The sequence below is a fragment of the Rosa rugosa genome, chromosome 1 (assembly GCF_958449725.1).
Source record: "Rosa rugosa chromosome 1, drRosRugo1.1, whole genome shotgun sequence".
NCBI lineage: Eukaryota > Viridiplantae > Streptophyta > Magnoliopsida > Rosales > Rosaceae > Rosa > Rosa rugosa.
In genome coordinates, this window is record NC_084820.1 from 46,549,440 (window position 1) to 46,566,869 (window position 17,430).

At 41.9% G+C, this 17,430-nt stretch overlaps 1 protein-coding gene and 1 long non-coding RNA gene across 2 annotated transcripts; both read right to left on the minus strand.

The window, feature by feature from the left end:
* Nucleotides 1–1,707: 1,707 nt before the first annotated feature.
* On the minus strand, nucleotides 1,708–3,489 carry LOC133738993 (protein UNUSUAL FLORAL ORGANS-like). Its single transcript, XM_062166701.1, has one exon. It carries the CDS (start codon nucleotides 2,979–2,981, stop codon nucleotides 1,830–1,832), a length of 1,152 nt encoding a protein of 383 aa, XP_062022685.1. The 5' UTR covers nucleotides 2,982–3,489; the 3' UTR covers nucleotides 1,708–1,829.
* An 11,340-nt stretch (nucleotides 3,490–14,829) lies between these two features.
* On the minus strand, nucleotides 14,830–16,823 carry LOC133739001 (uncharacterized). The gene is made up of 3 exons (XR_009860388.1): nucleotides 16,308–16,823; nucleotides 15,503–15,572; nucleotides 14,830–14,957 (listed from the first exon to the last, which is right to left on the minus strand). It is a non-coding gene; the product is annotated as an uncharacterized LOC133739001 (long non-coding RNA).
* Nucleotides 16,824–17,430: the final 607 nt, after the last annotated feature.

A 17,430-nucleotide genomic window follows, 5' to 3' on the forward strand; every position in this document is an offset into this window, starting at 1 on the left:
GACGGATTCTTTAACTCTTGCTAATGCTACTAAGCAGGCTGTCATTCCCCATACTTCCCAATTGGGTTGTGTGTATGATGACATCATAGAAGGGTTGAATTTCATTCTAGGTTCTATGTTCAAGCATGCTTATCGTCAAGCCAATAGTGTGGCTCACTGTTTAGCTTCTCTTGCTTCTATGTCTAGATCTTCTTTAGTTTGGGAAAACATTCCCCCAAATTTTATTCTTATGGCACGTTTACTTACTTGGAATGGAAAATAATCATGAATCGGAGACAAGTGGAATGGGAGAAGAAAAGAATCGGTATTGATTCTGGAGGAATGATTCCTAAACCCATCTCCCCCCTTCGTAATCGAATTCCTGAGTATTCAGGAATCGATTCCTGATAAATAGGTGGAACCTACACCAATTCCCATTCCTTCATGTGTTAGTAAACACAGGAATTCTTTTACCTGGAATCATTCCGATTCCTTTATGTGTTAGTAAACACAGGGGTATTTTTACTCCGTAATCATTCAATTACATTCCATTCCATTCCAAGTAAGTAAACGTGCCCTTAATGTACTTTCTTCTTATTGTAATTTCGCTTAAGTCTTGAATAAAGAGTTGACAATTTCCCCTAAAAAAAAAAAGGGCTAAATACTAGTTAGTACCCTGTGGTTTAGGTCCAAAATCAATTCAGTCCCTGAACTTCTAATTTCATCAAAAACACCCCTGCACTTTCAATTTTGATCTAATAGGTCCAATTCGTTAATATTCTTTCAAATAGTTGGATTATTTGTTGAAAAACTATTTATTTTTAATAGTAGGACTCACTCCTAAATTGACAAGGCAGACCACCTCGACACCACATCATAAAACATAGGCCATATATGATCCACATTAACAAGTTAAATAACTCAATTGTCGGAAAACTAACAAATTGGACCTATTAGATCAAAATTGAAAGTGCAGGGGTGTTTTTGATGAAATTAGAAGTTCATAACTGAATTGATTTTGGACCTAAACCACAAGGTAGTAATTTGTATTTAGCCCAAAAAAAAACTATGGCACTGAAATCTGTGACAAAAAAAAAAAAAATTAAACTAGACTATCATTAGAATGTGACACATCACATTCCACCGTCTCCTCCGCAACAGCAGACTCCACCAATTGAGTATAGCCTCGCTCTCTACCATCTGCACATTAACATTACCAACAATATTTTCAGGATCAAATGCTTCAAGATTTGAATCAAACCTCAAGACTTTTCCCCGACTCTTATACTTGCAAATTTTTTTCACATTATGTTCATCTGTTGTTAGAAGATGCTTTGGGGTAGGAATTGCAAAAAACAAAGAGCGGGTCTTCATTGGATCCCTGATCATAATTGGAAAGGAGCTTGGGGAAAATTGTGGAATGGACGGGGATCCCCTTTTTTGAATGGGGAATGGGGCGGGGATGATATTCCAATTCTCATTTCTGAATTTGCGCTAATAATTTTTTTTAATTAAAAAATACGTAGTTTTATGCACACTTTTTTTTTTTTTTTTGTCTTGCAGTCTTTTTCGCAGAATGATGAATCTCCGATAATTTTAATTAGAGAGTGGGGCGAAGAATGAATTTGGATATGAGAAACGCAACCTGCCCCATTGCCATCCCAAATTGAGGTGTTGCGGTTGGTGGCTATTGAAGTGTTGATGGTGGCCGGTGGCTTTCAAATACGCTAGAAAGAGAAGAAGACTTTTTCACTGCTCTATACAGAAAAAAAGAGGGCAAAGGCTAAGAAAAAGAAATCAAGTCACATGGTTTACATAGTCATCTTCTGTTGTCAACTGGTATTATTTGATTAGAAAATGGATGAGGGTACAAGATTAGGATGCATAAGAACTCCCTTTATTTGCATATTTCTCACTTGTTTACCTCTAATCGACGAACACCCTTCAATCCAAAACCATTCCCACTTACTATTCCCTTCTCCAACTTCCCTCCAAACCACCATTCCTGCCCAAAGGTCCCTATACAAGTAAATAGCCCCATCACTCCCCACACACTTTGTTCTATCCCAACTTCCCTTCTCCCCTATAAACCTCATCCCCAATTCACTAGGAACCGTCTCAACCATCACCCAACTCTCTCCCTCACCAAGCTCCCATATACAAACCCCCAAAGCACATGTCCCTCCCACAAGTGTCAGCCTCCCATTGCGCAGAACCAGCACAGCAAACTCCAGCTTGTCCGCCATTGGCACACTCAGCTCTCTCCAACTGTTCGAAGAAATATCATACCCCATTAAGCTGTATGCCCTGGCAGAGGTCATCCAATACAGCACCCCATCACAGTACACACTCTCCTTTGGAGTCCACACTGTTAGCCTCACTGCGAACTCCATCGGCATCGACCCGACCACTCGCCACGCGTCTAGCTGAGGGTCGTACATTTCCAGCGTCGGCTCGTACGTGGCTCCGCCGCGGGGCGCCTCCGACATCCCACCAGCCACGTAGATTCCGAAGCAATGAAATGAATCTGTTCCGAACATTAATTTAGTGTTTGAAAATGCTGGGAGTGATATCACCCCCACGGCCGGGTTGGTTCTTCTGATGTTTAATGTCGGAAGCTGCTTGTATTGCCTTGTAAATGGGTTGCAGACACCCAATTGGAGAACGGTAGAGATCGAGGGTCGGACCAAGAGGAGGCCTTCTAAGTGAGCCACGAGACGAATTGGGTGGGGTAAGAAATCTAAAGAAATTTCATACCAGTTGTTGTTGGTGGTGTTGATTGGATTGTGAGCATGGCAAGAAAGGCTGTTGTTTCGAAGAGGCAATGCTATGAACCATGGAGGGTGAAGTTGCTTCTGCAACAAAAACGGGTTCTTGAAGCTCGGTGTGGAGGCACAAGCTTGATGCCAGTTTCGACATGCTGCCTTGGCGCAAGCAAAAGAGTCGGGGGAGAGGAAGAAGAAGATGTTGGAGAGAAGATCAAAGGGGAGGTCGCTCCACATAGTTGAAAGAAAACTGTGGAAGCTAGCTTTCGATAAGATCGAAGATAGGTATATATAAGCTTATATATATAGAACAGAAAAACGCTAGGATTCGATGAAGACGATGATGATGCAGAGTGTGGTCACGTAGCAATAATTGGTGGTGAATTATTTGAGAGGGATATGAAACAGATTAGGCTTGGGATGCGCAACCCACATGAGCTAGCAAAGTAATACTATAAGATATCAGAGACCCACATGTGAGAGCCTCTGTATCTCTACTTTGTACTTTTGTGTTAGAAAAAAATGAAAAACCTTAAAAGGAGTGGTTCTTACTTCTTGGTAGAGCTCAAAGGACAATAGACATCAATGGGATATTGGAGCTATGCATAAATTCTGTTTTCACTTTTGGCCTCACTCATATTGCCAACCGCTGCTTTTTATCATGAGGATATGTTTCTGGGTTTTTTAAATAAAGGCTGAGAGAAGTTCATGATGCCCAAGTGGTGTGATACATCTTTGGTTTGGACAAAAAATGTCATATTCGTCTTGAAAAAATTGGTATGTAAATGATAAGATGAGTTGTGATTTGTATGATTCCTTGTCAAGAAGCTCCTAATCTGAAGATAAGATGAACTATCGGACGCTAAAGTGACAGCTTAATTTTTATAAGAATTAGTTAGACCAATCGACGGTTGTGAAGGGATGGTGAGTCATGTCTTTCATGAATTAAGGTGGCACCTTAAGGTAGGACAGGGAGGAGACTTCTTTCACAATTTATTCTAATAAATAAGACAAGTAAACAGCTAGTTAACCTCATTTATTTAGAAGCAAAATTGGGGTTAGCTTCTGAAATTCCTTCTGAATTCTGAGATTGATGTTGCAACAAACATGTATCGGGTTGCTCAATTTTGGGAATTTGATGCAGGTGAAGATTATTCGATGACAACATTGACAGATTTTCTCATTTTCACAAAATCTCCTAATCTTCGTTGTATTCCTTGGAACAGTTTGCAGCTGTGGTCCTATTTAGATAAAATTGAAGAACACAAAATTGAAGAACACAACTACACAAGTGGAGAGAAATATTTTTTTTTTATTTTTTTTTTATACGAGAGAGAAAATTACAAAGACAATTTTCTAATACAATCCGAATTACACATTAAAAATAATAGTTGCAGTACTCAAAAAGGGGGAGATTATGCTCCTAGACATTAGTAGGTAGATTCTTGTAGCCAAAGCATGTAAGGCATCTGCAATGAAGTTTGACTCCCCAATGATGTGTGAGAAGAGAATTTCTTCCGGTTCAGTCACTAGGATGTATATCATAATCACTTTGTTAGGTACACGAAACCCCAAAGAATTTCTTTAATAGATGTTACATGCAATCTATAATTGTTATATGCTGTCTATGATGAGTTTCTACACATGCAGTCTATAATCGGTGTTACAGAATGTTATAGCTCATTAGTTTTTTGTTTGTTTGTTTTTTAGTATAATACGATGAGAAATTTTATTTGCACATTTCTTTTATTTATTTAGATACACAATCTAAATTTTTTTTTTCTTTTATGAACTTCTAAATCTACCCTAACTCTAATTAATTAACTCAAAAAAATATTGCTAAAAAATTCGATCGCAAAAGAGGCCATCCTCACTGGTCACTACTCGCTTCCATGCTCAAGTTCTATCATCAAAACCTCTTGGTAGTGTTTGGGTGAGGGAGTGGAAAATGCCCAGGGGACTTCAAAGTGATGGGAGCTTGAAGTTAAGGGACTGTTTGAACCCAAAATGAGCATTTTGGCCTCACAAGGCGTGTCTTGGAGAAATTGAGCCAATGTCAGTGGCTCAAGCTATACATTGTTGACAAGTTCGAAATATATTATTTAGAGGCTAAATAAAGCCTACCTGCAGAATTATGGAAGATTATGCAAGCTGCAAGAAAAGGCACGTCTATGCAAATATTCATACTCCATTCAATGAAGGATTATGGCATGCACGTGGGGAAACATTCAACTACATTTCATGGTGCCCAATAGGGAAAACCTATCATGATTCCATTAGTGTTTAAGTGTTTAAACCACCATGATTCCATTAGTGCTTAAGTGTTTAAACCACCATGATTCCATTAGTGCTTAAGTGCTTAACCCATCATGATTTGTTTAAGGCCAACCACTATGGCTTGGTAGCCTATATATAGAGGCTACGACGAAGTAACACAACACACACAATTCATCAACTAATCTCTACGACTACTCAAGTCTTCCCAGAGCAACCCCTCTCCTTCTCTTACCGGTGACCACACTACAGTCCAAGAATCCTTAGGAGCCGACTGTCAGTGCCACTAAACCCTCTGTCAACGTGCTTCGGTCCTAGTCTCCTCGGGAGCCGACTGTAGTACCGCGACCACAACGGTTACGGAACCAGCCAAGCAAGGGTAACGCCCTCGCGAACCAGCCAAGCTAAAGTTACGCTTTAGCAAGTTCTCCCCACTTCCCAGTGATTTTCGTTCTGCTCGATCTATGACGTCGAGTATCGATTGTGTGATTTTGAAGAACCTTAGCAAAAGTCCTCACCACGAGGCACAAAGAATCCCGCGACGAGGTTGGTGCTCTCCTCGTCCACAATCGCTCAAAAGAAGTCAGGTCAAGGGACACCCCCGACGACCGCACCCGAACGGTGCTAGCACGCCCGCACAGAAAAGAGACTGTTGACCAGCTGCAACAAAACTGGAGCCAAACATTTTGGCACACCCGGTGGGACCTACTGCATAGCGTTTCTTCGCGATCGCAGCCATTGGGAAGTCAAGCGCAAACCCTTATCAAAAGGTGTACGTTAACTGCTTGAAACACAAGACCTCCAGTTACAGACCGCACTCGCTTGCAGACTGTCGTGGTCTTTCTGAAGAACTGGTAATCCAGAGATTTTCCCTCAATCCGCCATCTACCAAGATGACAACCGAGCAAGGAGGAAATCGACAGCCTACTACTGAAGGCGAGAAAGTTCCCGCCACCCAGCCTAATGAGGCTGGTGATGCGTCTAGCATCACCCAGGTAGCCGCGAGCGCGGTTACAACTATTGACTTTGTGCCTATTCCCGTTCCAGAGAATGCGACCATAGAAGAGCGGCTTAATATCCTTCAATAGAATTCTGCCGCATACCATGAGAAGATGGAAAAAGCCCTTGCGGAGGACCGCCGACGGCTTGATGAGTTCACAATCTCAGTCAAGAGGCTTGAGCTAGGGGCACAACAAACACAAGGGCAATTGGATGGCATGAACCAAAAAATACAGAAGAACCACGAAGAGCTGTTGGCCGCAAGCAAACACATCGCCACAGACGTCGCAGCTATCAAAAATGAGGGATCCAATCTCTCGACCCATGTTGCCATGCATAGAGCTGACTTAGACCAGGCTAAAGAGGTTCTGAATAAAACTCTGGGAGATCCTAATGCCATCCTTGGTTCGCTTGGCCAACCCACAGGGTCAGGCAAGTACATACTGCCAAATGCTAGAGACAAAGTCATCGGTAGCGGCATGGAAACCCACATTCCGGCTACAACCACCACGTTGGCCATGAGTAAGGCAAATACTCTGACGATCGGTGAAAAAGTAGATAAGGCACCAACGGTCACGCAGAAAAGCGGGACTTTAAATAGCGCCAGGGGAATCGACCTTGAGCCTGTCATAGCTGCCCAATACGACAGCGATGGATACAAGTGCGTATTCGAAGAATCTCTAGGGGTTGACCAGGCTGGAAGTTCAGCGAAGGTCACCGCGACCGCGAAGAGTCAAACAGCAGCATGACTTACGTTGCAGACGTCAGCCCAACCCAAGACGGCTCGTGTAGGCGGCATATCGTGGACTGGTCAAACATCACAGGCGCCACCCTTGATCCGGCCAGTTGGTGAAACAATATTCCACGTCCCTCCTCCGTCCCCGGATCCCGGGTACATAAGGAGAGAAGAGGTAGATGAGATGATTAGGGCCGCGAACCAGAGGCCTAACTTGGAGGAGGCCTATCAGGGGCCCTTCCCACTGCATATTACACAGACACCTTATCCTAGGGGATATAAGAACTTGCTGCTATACACATGGCAAAGCTACCACCAAGGAAGAGAAGGATCCTCATTCGCGATCAAAAGCAGTCTCCTTCACATGGGGGGCATGCTAAAATTCTGATCTCCTACAACCTGCCCAAGTTTCGCCAATTCACTGCATACCAAACATCAGATACATGGGGGGCAATAAAGTTGGCAAAGAAAGCGTCAGTTCATGACAAAGGCAATTCAAATTGTGGCATTCAAGCTTTATGGCCTATTTAGAGGCCTATATGGAATCAATCAAGTAATTTTAGTCAAGCCAATACAAGTGGCTTTGGAGCAACGACATTATAAGAGCAGTGCTGATTCAAGATCTCTTTAGTCAAGACGAAGACCTTTGACTTCAAGGTCTGGGGGGCAATGTTTGAACCCAAAATGAGCATTTTGGCCTCACAAGGCGTATCTTGGAGAAATTGAGCCAATGTCAGTGGCTCAAGATATATATTGTCGACAAGTTCGAAATATGTTATTTAGAGGCTAAATAAAGCCTACCTACAGAATTATGGAAGATTATGCAAGCTGCAAGAAAACGCACGCCCATGCAAATATTCATACTCCATTCAATGAAGGAATATGGCATGCACGTGGGGAAGCATTCAACTACATTTCATGGTGGCCAATAGGGAAAACCTATCATGTAACGCCCCAAGCTGCACCTCACCAGCTTAAGCACGTCACAGTGCCGCGAGTCTCTAAAACATAAACCGAACGCTCGATTTACATCCTAGAGAACCGCTAGGCATTTTGCTTGAAAACTTTTTGACACAGCGGAAGATACAAATATGCTTGAGGTGAAAAACTTGAGTTGCTGAAATCTATTTCACTCGTTCAGAACTTGGATAAAGACTCACACAAGGTTGAATTTCACTTTAAGAGAATTCAACTAAATGATGACACGAGACTAGATAACCACAAGTTCCAGAACACAAAGTTCGAGAAATAGAATTTAGAATAAGGTTCACACGGTAATTTACCGAACTTGTTCTGCACACCCAGCTCGATCCGCTATTGTCCCGTCACCAGTGCACAGTACCTGCATCCATACTGTTGTAGGGGTGAGCTTTCGTCCTCGCTGCTCAACAGGAACCCTAACTCGACTAGGTTTGAAAATTAACAAACATGTGTTTGGAGCGCTCCAGTATGAAAACATGCTTAAACCAAGTGTTTAAGAGAAACGACAAACTTTAATGTTTTTCAACTTGAAAACTGATGCATGATGCTCAAACAACTACGGCGCCAAGTCCAAGTTTTACCTGATGGCCGGTCCCATAGACCCACTACACGACCTTACCTCAATTTAATTTATCACCAGGTAAGCGTAGCGAGAGCGTCCGCTACCTAGCTACACACACGGATCGGGTCGTCATTGCGATCGCTCACCGTCCGACCGGTGTAACTAACCCTCCGGAGGTTTTGGGGATCGAACCCAAGGAAGTCAGAGCCACCCTTCGCTCTCAAGCCATCACATTTCTCACATGGTTTGGTTAGTATGCATTGCATTTGAACATAACCAAACCATACCAACTAACATGCATCATTTAATAACAATATAAGAAAATCACTAACCGAGGAGAGTCCTGAATCCCTACCTGGATTCCGATGCGTTCTCTCACGTACTCCGAGAGTGACGAACCTTCTGTTCCTCGGGTAACTGGAGTCCTAGATTCCGACATTTCAATAGTTAATAACTTTTGAACAGTTAAACGAAATCTCAACGATTAGTATATCGTCCAAACCAACTTTTCCTGGTTTGACCAGGAGTTGACCAAGGGTTGACTATTTTGACCATTTGACCATGTTTGACCAACCGAGGTAGATTCGATAATTACCTAAATTATCGAACATTGACTTGAAGTTACGTTATCGACCAAACATATATTGAGTGCACCCGATTACTAAGGCCACCCAATACATGTATATTAATCCCTTACTTATTATCAAACCACGAAATACACAAGCAAACCAATAACGACTTCACTAACGAAAGATCTCGAATTTACTTAACCGTTTTGCGGCATAGTAATTCCACAGAATTTACTATGGACACCCAAGCTTTATAGCTTCAACATATTTTTGATTTTTCCACAACCAATTCATAAATTCTAAACAGCTATCACCTAAATAACAACAACCACAATCAAACATGATAGTCATAATCCATTCACATCGACACACAACCCATTCTGCACATGCAATCGAGCTTATACACATTCAAACAACCAACTATCCATTTCAAGGCCACAACAACAGGTTATCCACTCATTTTCAAACCCAACCTTGAGCAACCAAACTTAGAACAAGCGTAATACAATCTCAGCCAAACGACCCATTCAGTTCATCTAACCTCCAAGTATCACACCAAGATCAAAACTTGGTTCGAGAGTTGAAATATACCTTGAAAAGCTACTTCGAGCAAGCTCGATTGAACAGGGATGATGACGAACTGGGAATCCAACACCAGCTAGCAGTTCTTTGGAATTTAGCTTCAGTTTAGAACGACAAGCATCAACATGTGGAGACGAGATGAAGAGCGAAACAAGAGAGGCCAGAGAAGTCGCCTGCGTCGAAGAGCAGAACCGGAACCGAGAGGAATCCAGAAACCCAATTCATCAGAACTCACTCCAATCCGAAAACTAAGTATCAAATCGTGTATATTATGACGAAGGGATGAATTTCCATACCGAATGCGCCTTGAATGGTGGCCGGAAACTTGCAGAAATCGCCGGCGAAAGCTTGGACCTTCACCGTCGGCTCTTCGTCCTTGTCAGGTGCATGGACGATCCAAGAGCATCAGGCTATAGGCGACGAAGAGGCGAAGAAGATGGTGGTCGTCCGTCGTCGATCGGTGGCCGGACGAAGTAGCGCCGGTCAGACCCTGTTGCCGGTTTCTGGGTTTCGTTTCGGGTCAGAGAGAACTCTGATTCTCTCCTCTCTCTCGATCCTTCTGGATCTCCCAACAGAGCACACATAGATAAATAGACTGACCCAATTAAGGATGAACGGCTAGGATCAAGAGGTGGAGTCGGTGGATGGCTAGGATCGCGCCATCTGTTTCCTAATTTCTTAATTTAATATCTAAAATTCCTCAACTTCGGAAAATAGTTAAAAAAATAGTTCGGGTCACCGAAAAATTCTCCGAAAATTTCCACGAACTCGTCATGACGTGTACTTCATTATCCAACTTCTAAATTGAGGATTTCACTTCACGAAATTTTCTGAAAATATTCTCGAGTACTTTAACTTTTATCGAAATCGATAAGTAAATTATCGAATTATTTCACTTAAACTCGATAAATTTTTCCGGGGCTCACAGTTCCACCCCCCTTAAATAAATTTCGTCCTCGAAATTTCATGATTGGTCAAACAGTCAACCATATTTCACCTTTCATGTTGGACTCCAGTACCCATAACATTTCCAATTCCTAATTCCTTGTGGTATAACTCGACTATTTCTAGTCATACATATCGACGCCGGAGCTAACATTTCTCTTTACCAAGTGTTCCTCATTTATTACCAACAGGATACACTTTGCTCCGCTAGTTTTCACTTTTCTGTAACCACAAGACCTTTCTCATAACAACCAGAATGAGGAATTTAACCGTTTATCACTCTCCTCCAAACACTGCCATACCTGGCATTTCCATAGACAATCTATGTCTATACCAAATAAAACTGGGTAACTACCAACCCTATTACCATTATTCAATACTGCCACAGTTGGCAACTCGTAGACGATTCACGTCTTCAACCAATCCCCGCTCACAACAAGCACACCGTGATCCGGGAATTTGAACTTAACCAGAGACATACGTAACTACCCGTAGGTATAATTATGTTCCACTCGTGGAACTCCCATTAACTATGAACAACAAGTAGACGTTGTCGTCGCTAATATGAAATTCGCAATTCACTGTGGAAGATGTCATTGTCCTCAGAAGGACAAATACCCGCGAACTTGGCTAAGCATCCGTCCTTCTAGTCAAGCTATACGAGAAAAGCACGACGGAACCTAACAGCCGATTTCTAGAAGTTATTCCACGAATTGCCACGCGACGACACATTACCAATTTTTCCTCGCCACGAGCTCACTACGTAGTCGTTTATGACTACTACTTTAGCTAACGCATGCACTCCTCGAACTCGAAGGCGAAGTACTTCCTATAACTGCGTGAACAATATGTCCCGTGTTAACAACATCGAATCATGTTGTCCTTCTTGCGACAGCCACGTGTCAATGGATTTCTTGGAACACTAACTCAGTTGAACTGACGTTCCACCTTGATAACAAGCTCCAGCAGGGGTTTCCGTCACGATTCGACGAAATTCGAGGATCACAATTTTAGGTTTACCTCATAGAGACTGAAGCCCACACGCTTCCACGTATAGATCAGCGTCGATCTTGAAAGCTTCGTAAAAATTCGAGGGGCTTATGGTTAAGCAACCACGAACAACACTCATAACGTACCTGGCGTCAAAACACTTTCTCAGGTCACACGTCATTCTGACCATGTCAAGCCATGTCGCTGAAGTCACAAGTTGTGTTCCTGATGTTGACGACGCAAGCTTTCCACCTTTTGTTCTTTGCACGTCTCTTTCTTGCCTTTCGGTTGCCAACTGTCTAGTAGTGTAGAGAATATCCTCCCTTACTACAATTTATGTTGAAATTGGCTTATATGGATAAGCAACCGAAAACAATGCCAAAACTTCGCTTTGCAACTTTCCTAAGAACAGGAATTTGAGCTCTAGAAAATTTCAAATGATTTTCAATACCAAATCTGTAAACTTCCAAGAAGGGAAGAGAAAGGAAGTGAAAATTTTACCAAAACAACTTGTAGAGAAGTTTTCAAATTTTTCCTTTCTCGTAAAGCAGATTTGGAAAAATGGCCACGACTTTATGTCCAGTCGAAATGAAGTGAAATTTTCCAGATCATTGGCCAAAATGCTGAACATTGTTGTGTTAAAATTTTCAAAATTTTGAAGCTCTGGAAGTCATTAGAAATTGATTCCACAGTTTCTGCAACGGGAAAATCAGCAAAACTTTGAGATTAAAAATCTCAGCCTTGAGACTGTTTCGGAGGGTTAATATTCCTCACCTTTGGGTGAAATTGGTTGGAATTGAAAACAATTTTCAAATCACTTTAATCGAAATACTTTTGCAACCGGAAAAACTTTCTCAAAACACAAGATCCTTTAAACCTTGGAAACAATTGAAATGGAGAAGTCTAAATGTTGAACTAGCATGATTTCAACCACAACCAAAACTTTAATAATGCAAGAAAACTGTAGAACAACACCAACCACAAAAAGAAAATAAAAGTCAACAAAATTAGCAAGGAAGAAATACTTGCAAACTTCCTAGGGTCCTTACCGGTAACACGCGTTGTTGTAAACGGCCAGATTCGCAGAGATTCGCCTGCCCTTCCTTGATAGACGTATTACTCGATAACCTTTCGTTGTTGACTTCGGCAAATGGTGGAGCTCCGAACGAACTCAACCACGCAATAGTTAACATGTTGATACCTAGAGTCGAGCAAATTGATCCAGGGAACAAATTAAGTAGGCTTGTTTCCTCGTACAGACGCGAATCTCGGCGTTCAGAAACTCGGGTCAGTTATAGCCGTAACTAACACGAGGTTCCCACCTCACATACGAGTGAGTCGAAGAAACAAAATTCGAGAAGTCGCCATAGAGGTCGCTCAGTGACATACACCTCTTCTCCTTCTTCCCTTATGACACGCTTCGGGTCCATGCTGAATCCGCATTATCTTGTTTAATCATTCCCGAGGAGGTCTACAAACTTCAAAGTATAACATAGGGTGACCTTAGTCAAACCCATAAATCTTCTAATCGCGTAGCTTTCCCGGCTACCCAAAGCAACGCCTTATATGGTACCACTCGCCGAACCATGCTTTCAGATTGTACAACCCTAAAACTCCACAAGCAACGTCAAATGGCGAGTACTAAAGCACAATTAAATCTCTCTTACTTAATTTCGAAGCCGACAGGTCTAAGCGAGGAATTTCATTCTGTTGTTCAGTAGATTAAGTAGCTGAAGATCCACTTTTCCTTGACAACCCCTAAGGCACAAGAAACGTCAACGAGTTGCGCTTGACAGGATCTTCGCGAAATGATGATTCAAATTCCTCGAGAGTTGTCAAATGACATTTCAAGGCTAACATGAGAGCAACAATCAACATCCCACATTAATCACATTTACATAAACCCAAGTTTGTCGTTCACATACCTTGCTCCATTTATTTTTACCTCATACTGGGCCCACATCTTTGCCGCGGTCTGTGCACTGTGGAGGAGCTTTGGGTGGCGATACTCATTCAAATTCAAGAAAAACAAATAAAGGATGAACAATAACTGGACTCGATAAAGATGACAAGACAGATGGAACATCGAGTCCCACCAACAATATTTCAATGAACAGGATTCACGTGAATATGCACAATTTTGGAAGTGAATCCATAAACCAATTCAACATAATGTATAAACATATAACAGTTGGACTTGAAAGAATTTAAGACAAATCACAACAATCGAGTCTGTGGAAGTAATCTAGTTCAATTTCCAAGTCCAACATTTAACAAACCAGATTCACTGAACAGAGCGATGGCAAACAACCGAATCGGTAAGTGAATTCAACAATATATCAACATTCAAAATGATACAAAATCACGCAAACACAAGTTCAATTACAAAGACAAGTCGGAACATAAGTCAACCTTTCGAAAAAGGGATAACGATTTTCAAATTAAGGGATCCAAAGGGAAAACAAACAATAGTTCCGACTAACCACAAGTTGAAGTTTTGGGGAATAACTCTAGAGTAATTTATTTGTCGCAAGTTGTATTCAGTAATTAACAACTTTCAACCTCGGTATACACTAGGGGGATCCGGTGCCCAGTCGGGCCCTAAACCGTGTGAATAGTTGTAATTATATGAACACACACGAGCAACAACCCTTTCACAACTAGGGAGAGAACCGGAATTCCATAGTAAGGAATTCCTAAAATCTCGCGCATAACAGGAATTCAAGACTCTAGACGAACCTCGAAACACGGTTTAAATCAGTGTAAGGTTTTGTTCAAAACCTCAAATGTAAAAACCACGATAAAGTTAAACAACGTTTTCCGCCAAGACTTCCCTTTTTCCGAAATCTCTTTCCCAAAACATCTTTGAAACCGCTCGTGAACTGATTTTCGAAATCCTCTTTCCGAAAACTTTCTCGAACGTTTTTTCGAAACTAGGTCTTAATAACCGAAGTCAAACCTTTTCAAACGTTAGGTAGAAATTCTAACAACTTTTCAAGTCAAAGGTTCCGACTTCCGAAACACGTTCTTGAACAACCATTTCCCAAGTCAACTTTTTACCAAGATTTGGAAATTTTCACGAGCCGACAGAAACTTTTTCGGGTATCAGAGGTTTTTTTAAATCGTTGAGATCAAAGACTCGGAAGCATTGCTCTGATACCACTTTCTGTAACGCCCCAAGCTGCACCTCACCAGCTTAAGCACGTCACAGTGCCGCGAGTCTCTAAAACATAAACCGAACGCTCGATTTACATCCTAGAGAACCGCTAGGCATTTTGCTTGAAAACTTTTTGACACAGCGGAAGATACAAATATGCTTGAGGTGAAAAACTTGAGTTGCTGAAATCTATTTCACTCGTTCAGAACTTGGATAAAGACTCACACAAGGTTGAATTTCACTTTAAGAGAATTCAACTAAATGATGACACGAGACTAGATAACCACAAGTTCCAGAACACAAAGTTCGAGAAATAGAATTTAGAATAAGGTTCACACGGTAATTTACCGAACTTGTTCTGCACACCCAGCTCGATCCGCTATTGTCCCGTCACCAGTGCACAGTACCTGCATCCATACTGTTGTAGGGGTGAGCTTTCGTCCTCGCTGCTCAACAGGAACCCTAACTCGACTAGGTTTGAAAATTAACAAACATGTGTTTGGAGCGCTCCAGTATGAAAACATGCTTAAACCAAGTGTTTAAGAGAAACGACAAACTTTAATGTTTTTCAACTTGAAAACTGATGCATGATGCTCAAACAACTACGGCGCCAAGTCCAAGTTTTACCTGATGGCCGGTCCCATAGACCCACTACACGACCTTACCTCAATTTAATTTATCACCAGGTAAGCGTAGCGAGAGCGTCCGCTACCTAGCTACACACACGGATCGGGTCGTCATTGCGATCGCTCACCGTCCGACCGGTGTAACTAACCCTCCGGAGGTTTTGGGGATCGAACCCAAGGAAGTCAGAGCCACCCTTCGCTCTCAAGCCATCACATTTCTCACATGGTTTGGTTAGTATGCATTGCATTTGAACATAACCAAACCATACCAACTAACATGCATCATTTAATAACAATATAAGAAAATCACTAACCGAGGAGAGTCCTGAATCCCTACCTGGATTCCGATGCGTTCTCTCACGTACTCCGAGAGTGACGAACCTTCTGTTCCTCGGGTAACTGGAGTCCTAGATTCCGACATTTCAATAGTTAATAACTTTTGAACAGTTAAACGAAATCTCAACGATTAGTATATCGTCCAAACCAACTTTTCCTGGTTTGACCAGGAGTTGACCAAGGGTTGACTATTTTGACCATTTGACCATGTTTGACCAACCGAGGTAGATTCGATAATTACCTAAATTATCGAACATTGACTTGAAGTTACGTTATCGACCAAACATATATTGAGTGCACCCGATTACTAAGGCCACCCAATACATGTATATTAATCCCTTACTTATTATCAAACCACGAAATACACAAGCAAACCAATAACGACTTCACTAACGAAAGATCTCGAATTTACTTAACCGTTTTGCGGCATAGTAATTCCACAGAATTTACTATGGACACCCAAGCTTTATAGCTTCAACATATTTTTGATTTTTCCACAACCAATTCATAAATTCTAAACAGCTATCACCTAAATAACAACAACCACAATCAAACATGATAGTCATAATCCATTCACATCGACACACAACCCATTCTGCACATGCAATCGAGCTTATACACATTCAAACAACCAACTATCCATTTCAAGGCCACAACAACAGGTTATCCACTCATTTTCAAACCCAACCTTGAGCAACCAAACTTAGAACAAGCGTAATACAATCTCAGCCAAACGACCCATTCAGTTCATCTAACCTCCAAGTATCACACCAAGATCAAAACTTGGTTCGAGAGTTGAAATATACCTTGAAAAGCTACTTCGAGCAAGCTCGATTGAACAGGGATGATGACGAACTGGGAATCCAACACCAGCTAGCAGTTCTTTGGAATTTAGCTTCAGTTTAGAACGACAAGCATCAACATGTGGAGACGAGATGAAGAGCGAAACAAGAGAGGCCAGAGAAGTCGCCTGCGTCGAAGAGCAGAACCGGAACCGAGAGGAATCCAGAAACCCAATTCATCAGAACTCACTCCAATCCGAAAACTAAGTATCAAATCGTGTATATTATGACGAAGGGATGAATTTCCATACCGAATGCGCCTTGAATGGTGGCCGGAAACTTGCAGAAATCGCCGGCGAAAGCTTGGACCTTCACCGTCGGCTCTTCGTCCTTGTCAGGTGCATGGACGATCCAAGAGCATCAGGCTATAGGCGACGAAGAGGCGAAGAAGATGGTGGTCGTCCGTCGTCGATCGGTGGCCGGACGAAGTAGCGCCGGTCAGACCCTGTTGCCGGTTTCTGGGTTTCGTTTCGGGTCAGAGAGAACTCTGATTCTCTCCTCTCTCTCGATCCTTCTGGATCTCCCAACAGAGCACACATAGATAAATAGACTGACCCAATTAAGGATGAACGGCTAGGATCAAGAGGTGGAGTCGGTGGATGGCTAGGATCGCGCCATCTGTTTCCTAATTTCTTAATTTAATATCTAAAATTCCTCAACTTCGGAAAATAGTTAAAAAAATAGTTCGGGTCACCGAAAAATTCTCCGAAAATTTCCACGAACTCGTCATGACGTGTACTTCATTATCCAACTTCTAAATTGAGGATTTCACTTCACGAAATTTTCTGAAAATATTCTCGAGTACTTTAACTTTTATCGAAATCGATAAGTAAATTATCGAATTATTTCACTTAAACTCGATAAATTTTTCCGGGGCTCACATATCATGATTCCATTAGTGTTTAAGTGTTTAAACCACCATGATTCCATTAGTGTTTAAGTGTTTAAACCATCATGATTCCATTAGTGCTTAAGTGTTTAAACCACCATGATTCCATTAGTGTTTAAGTGTTTAAACCACCATGATTCCATTAGTGCTTAAGTGTTTAAACCACCATGATTCCATTAGTGCTTAAGTGCTTAACCC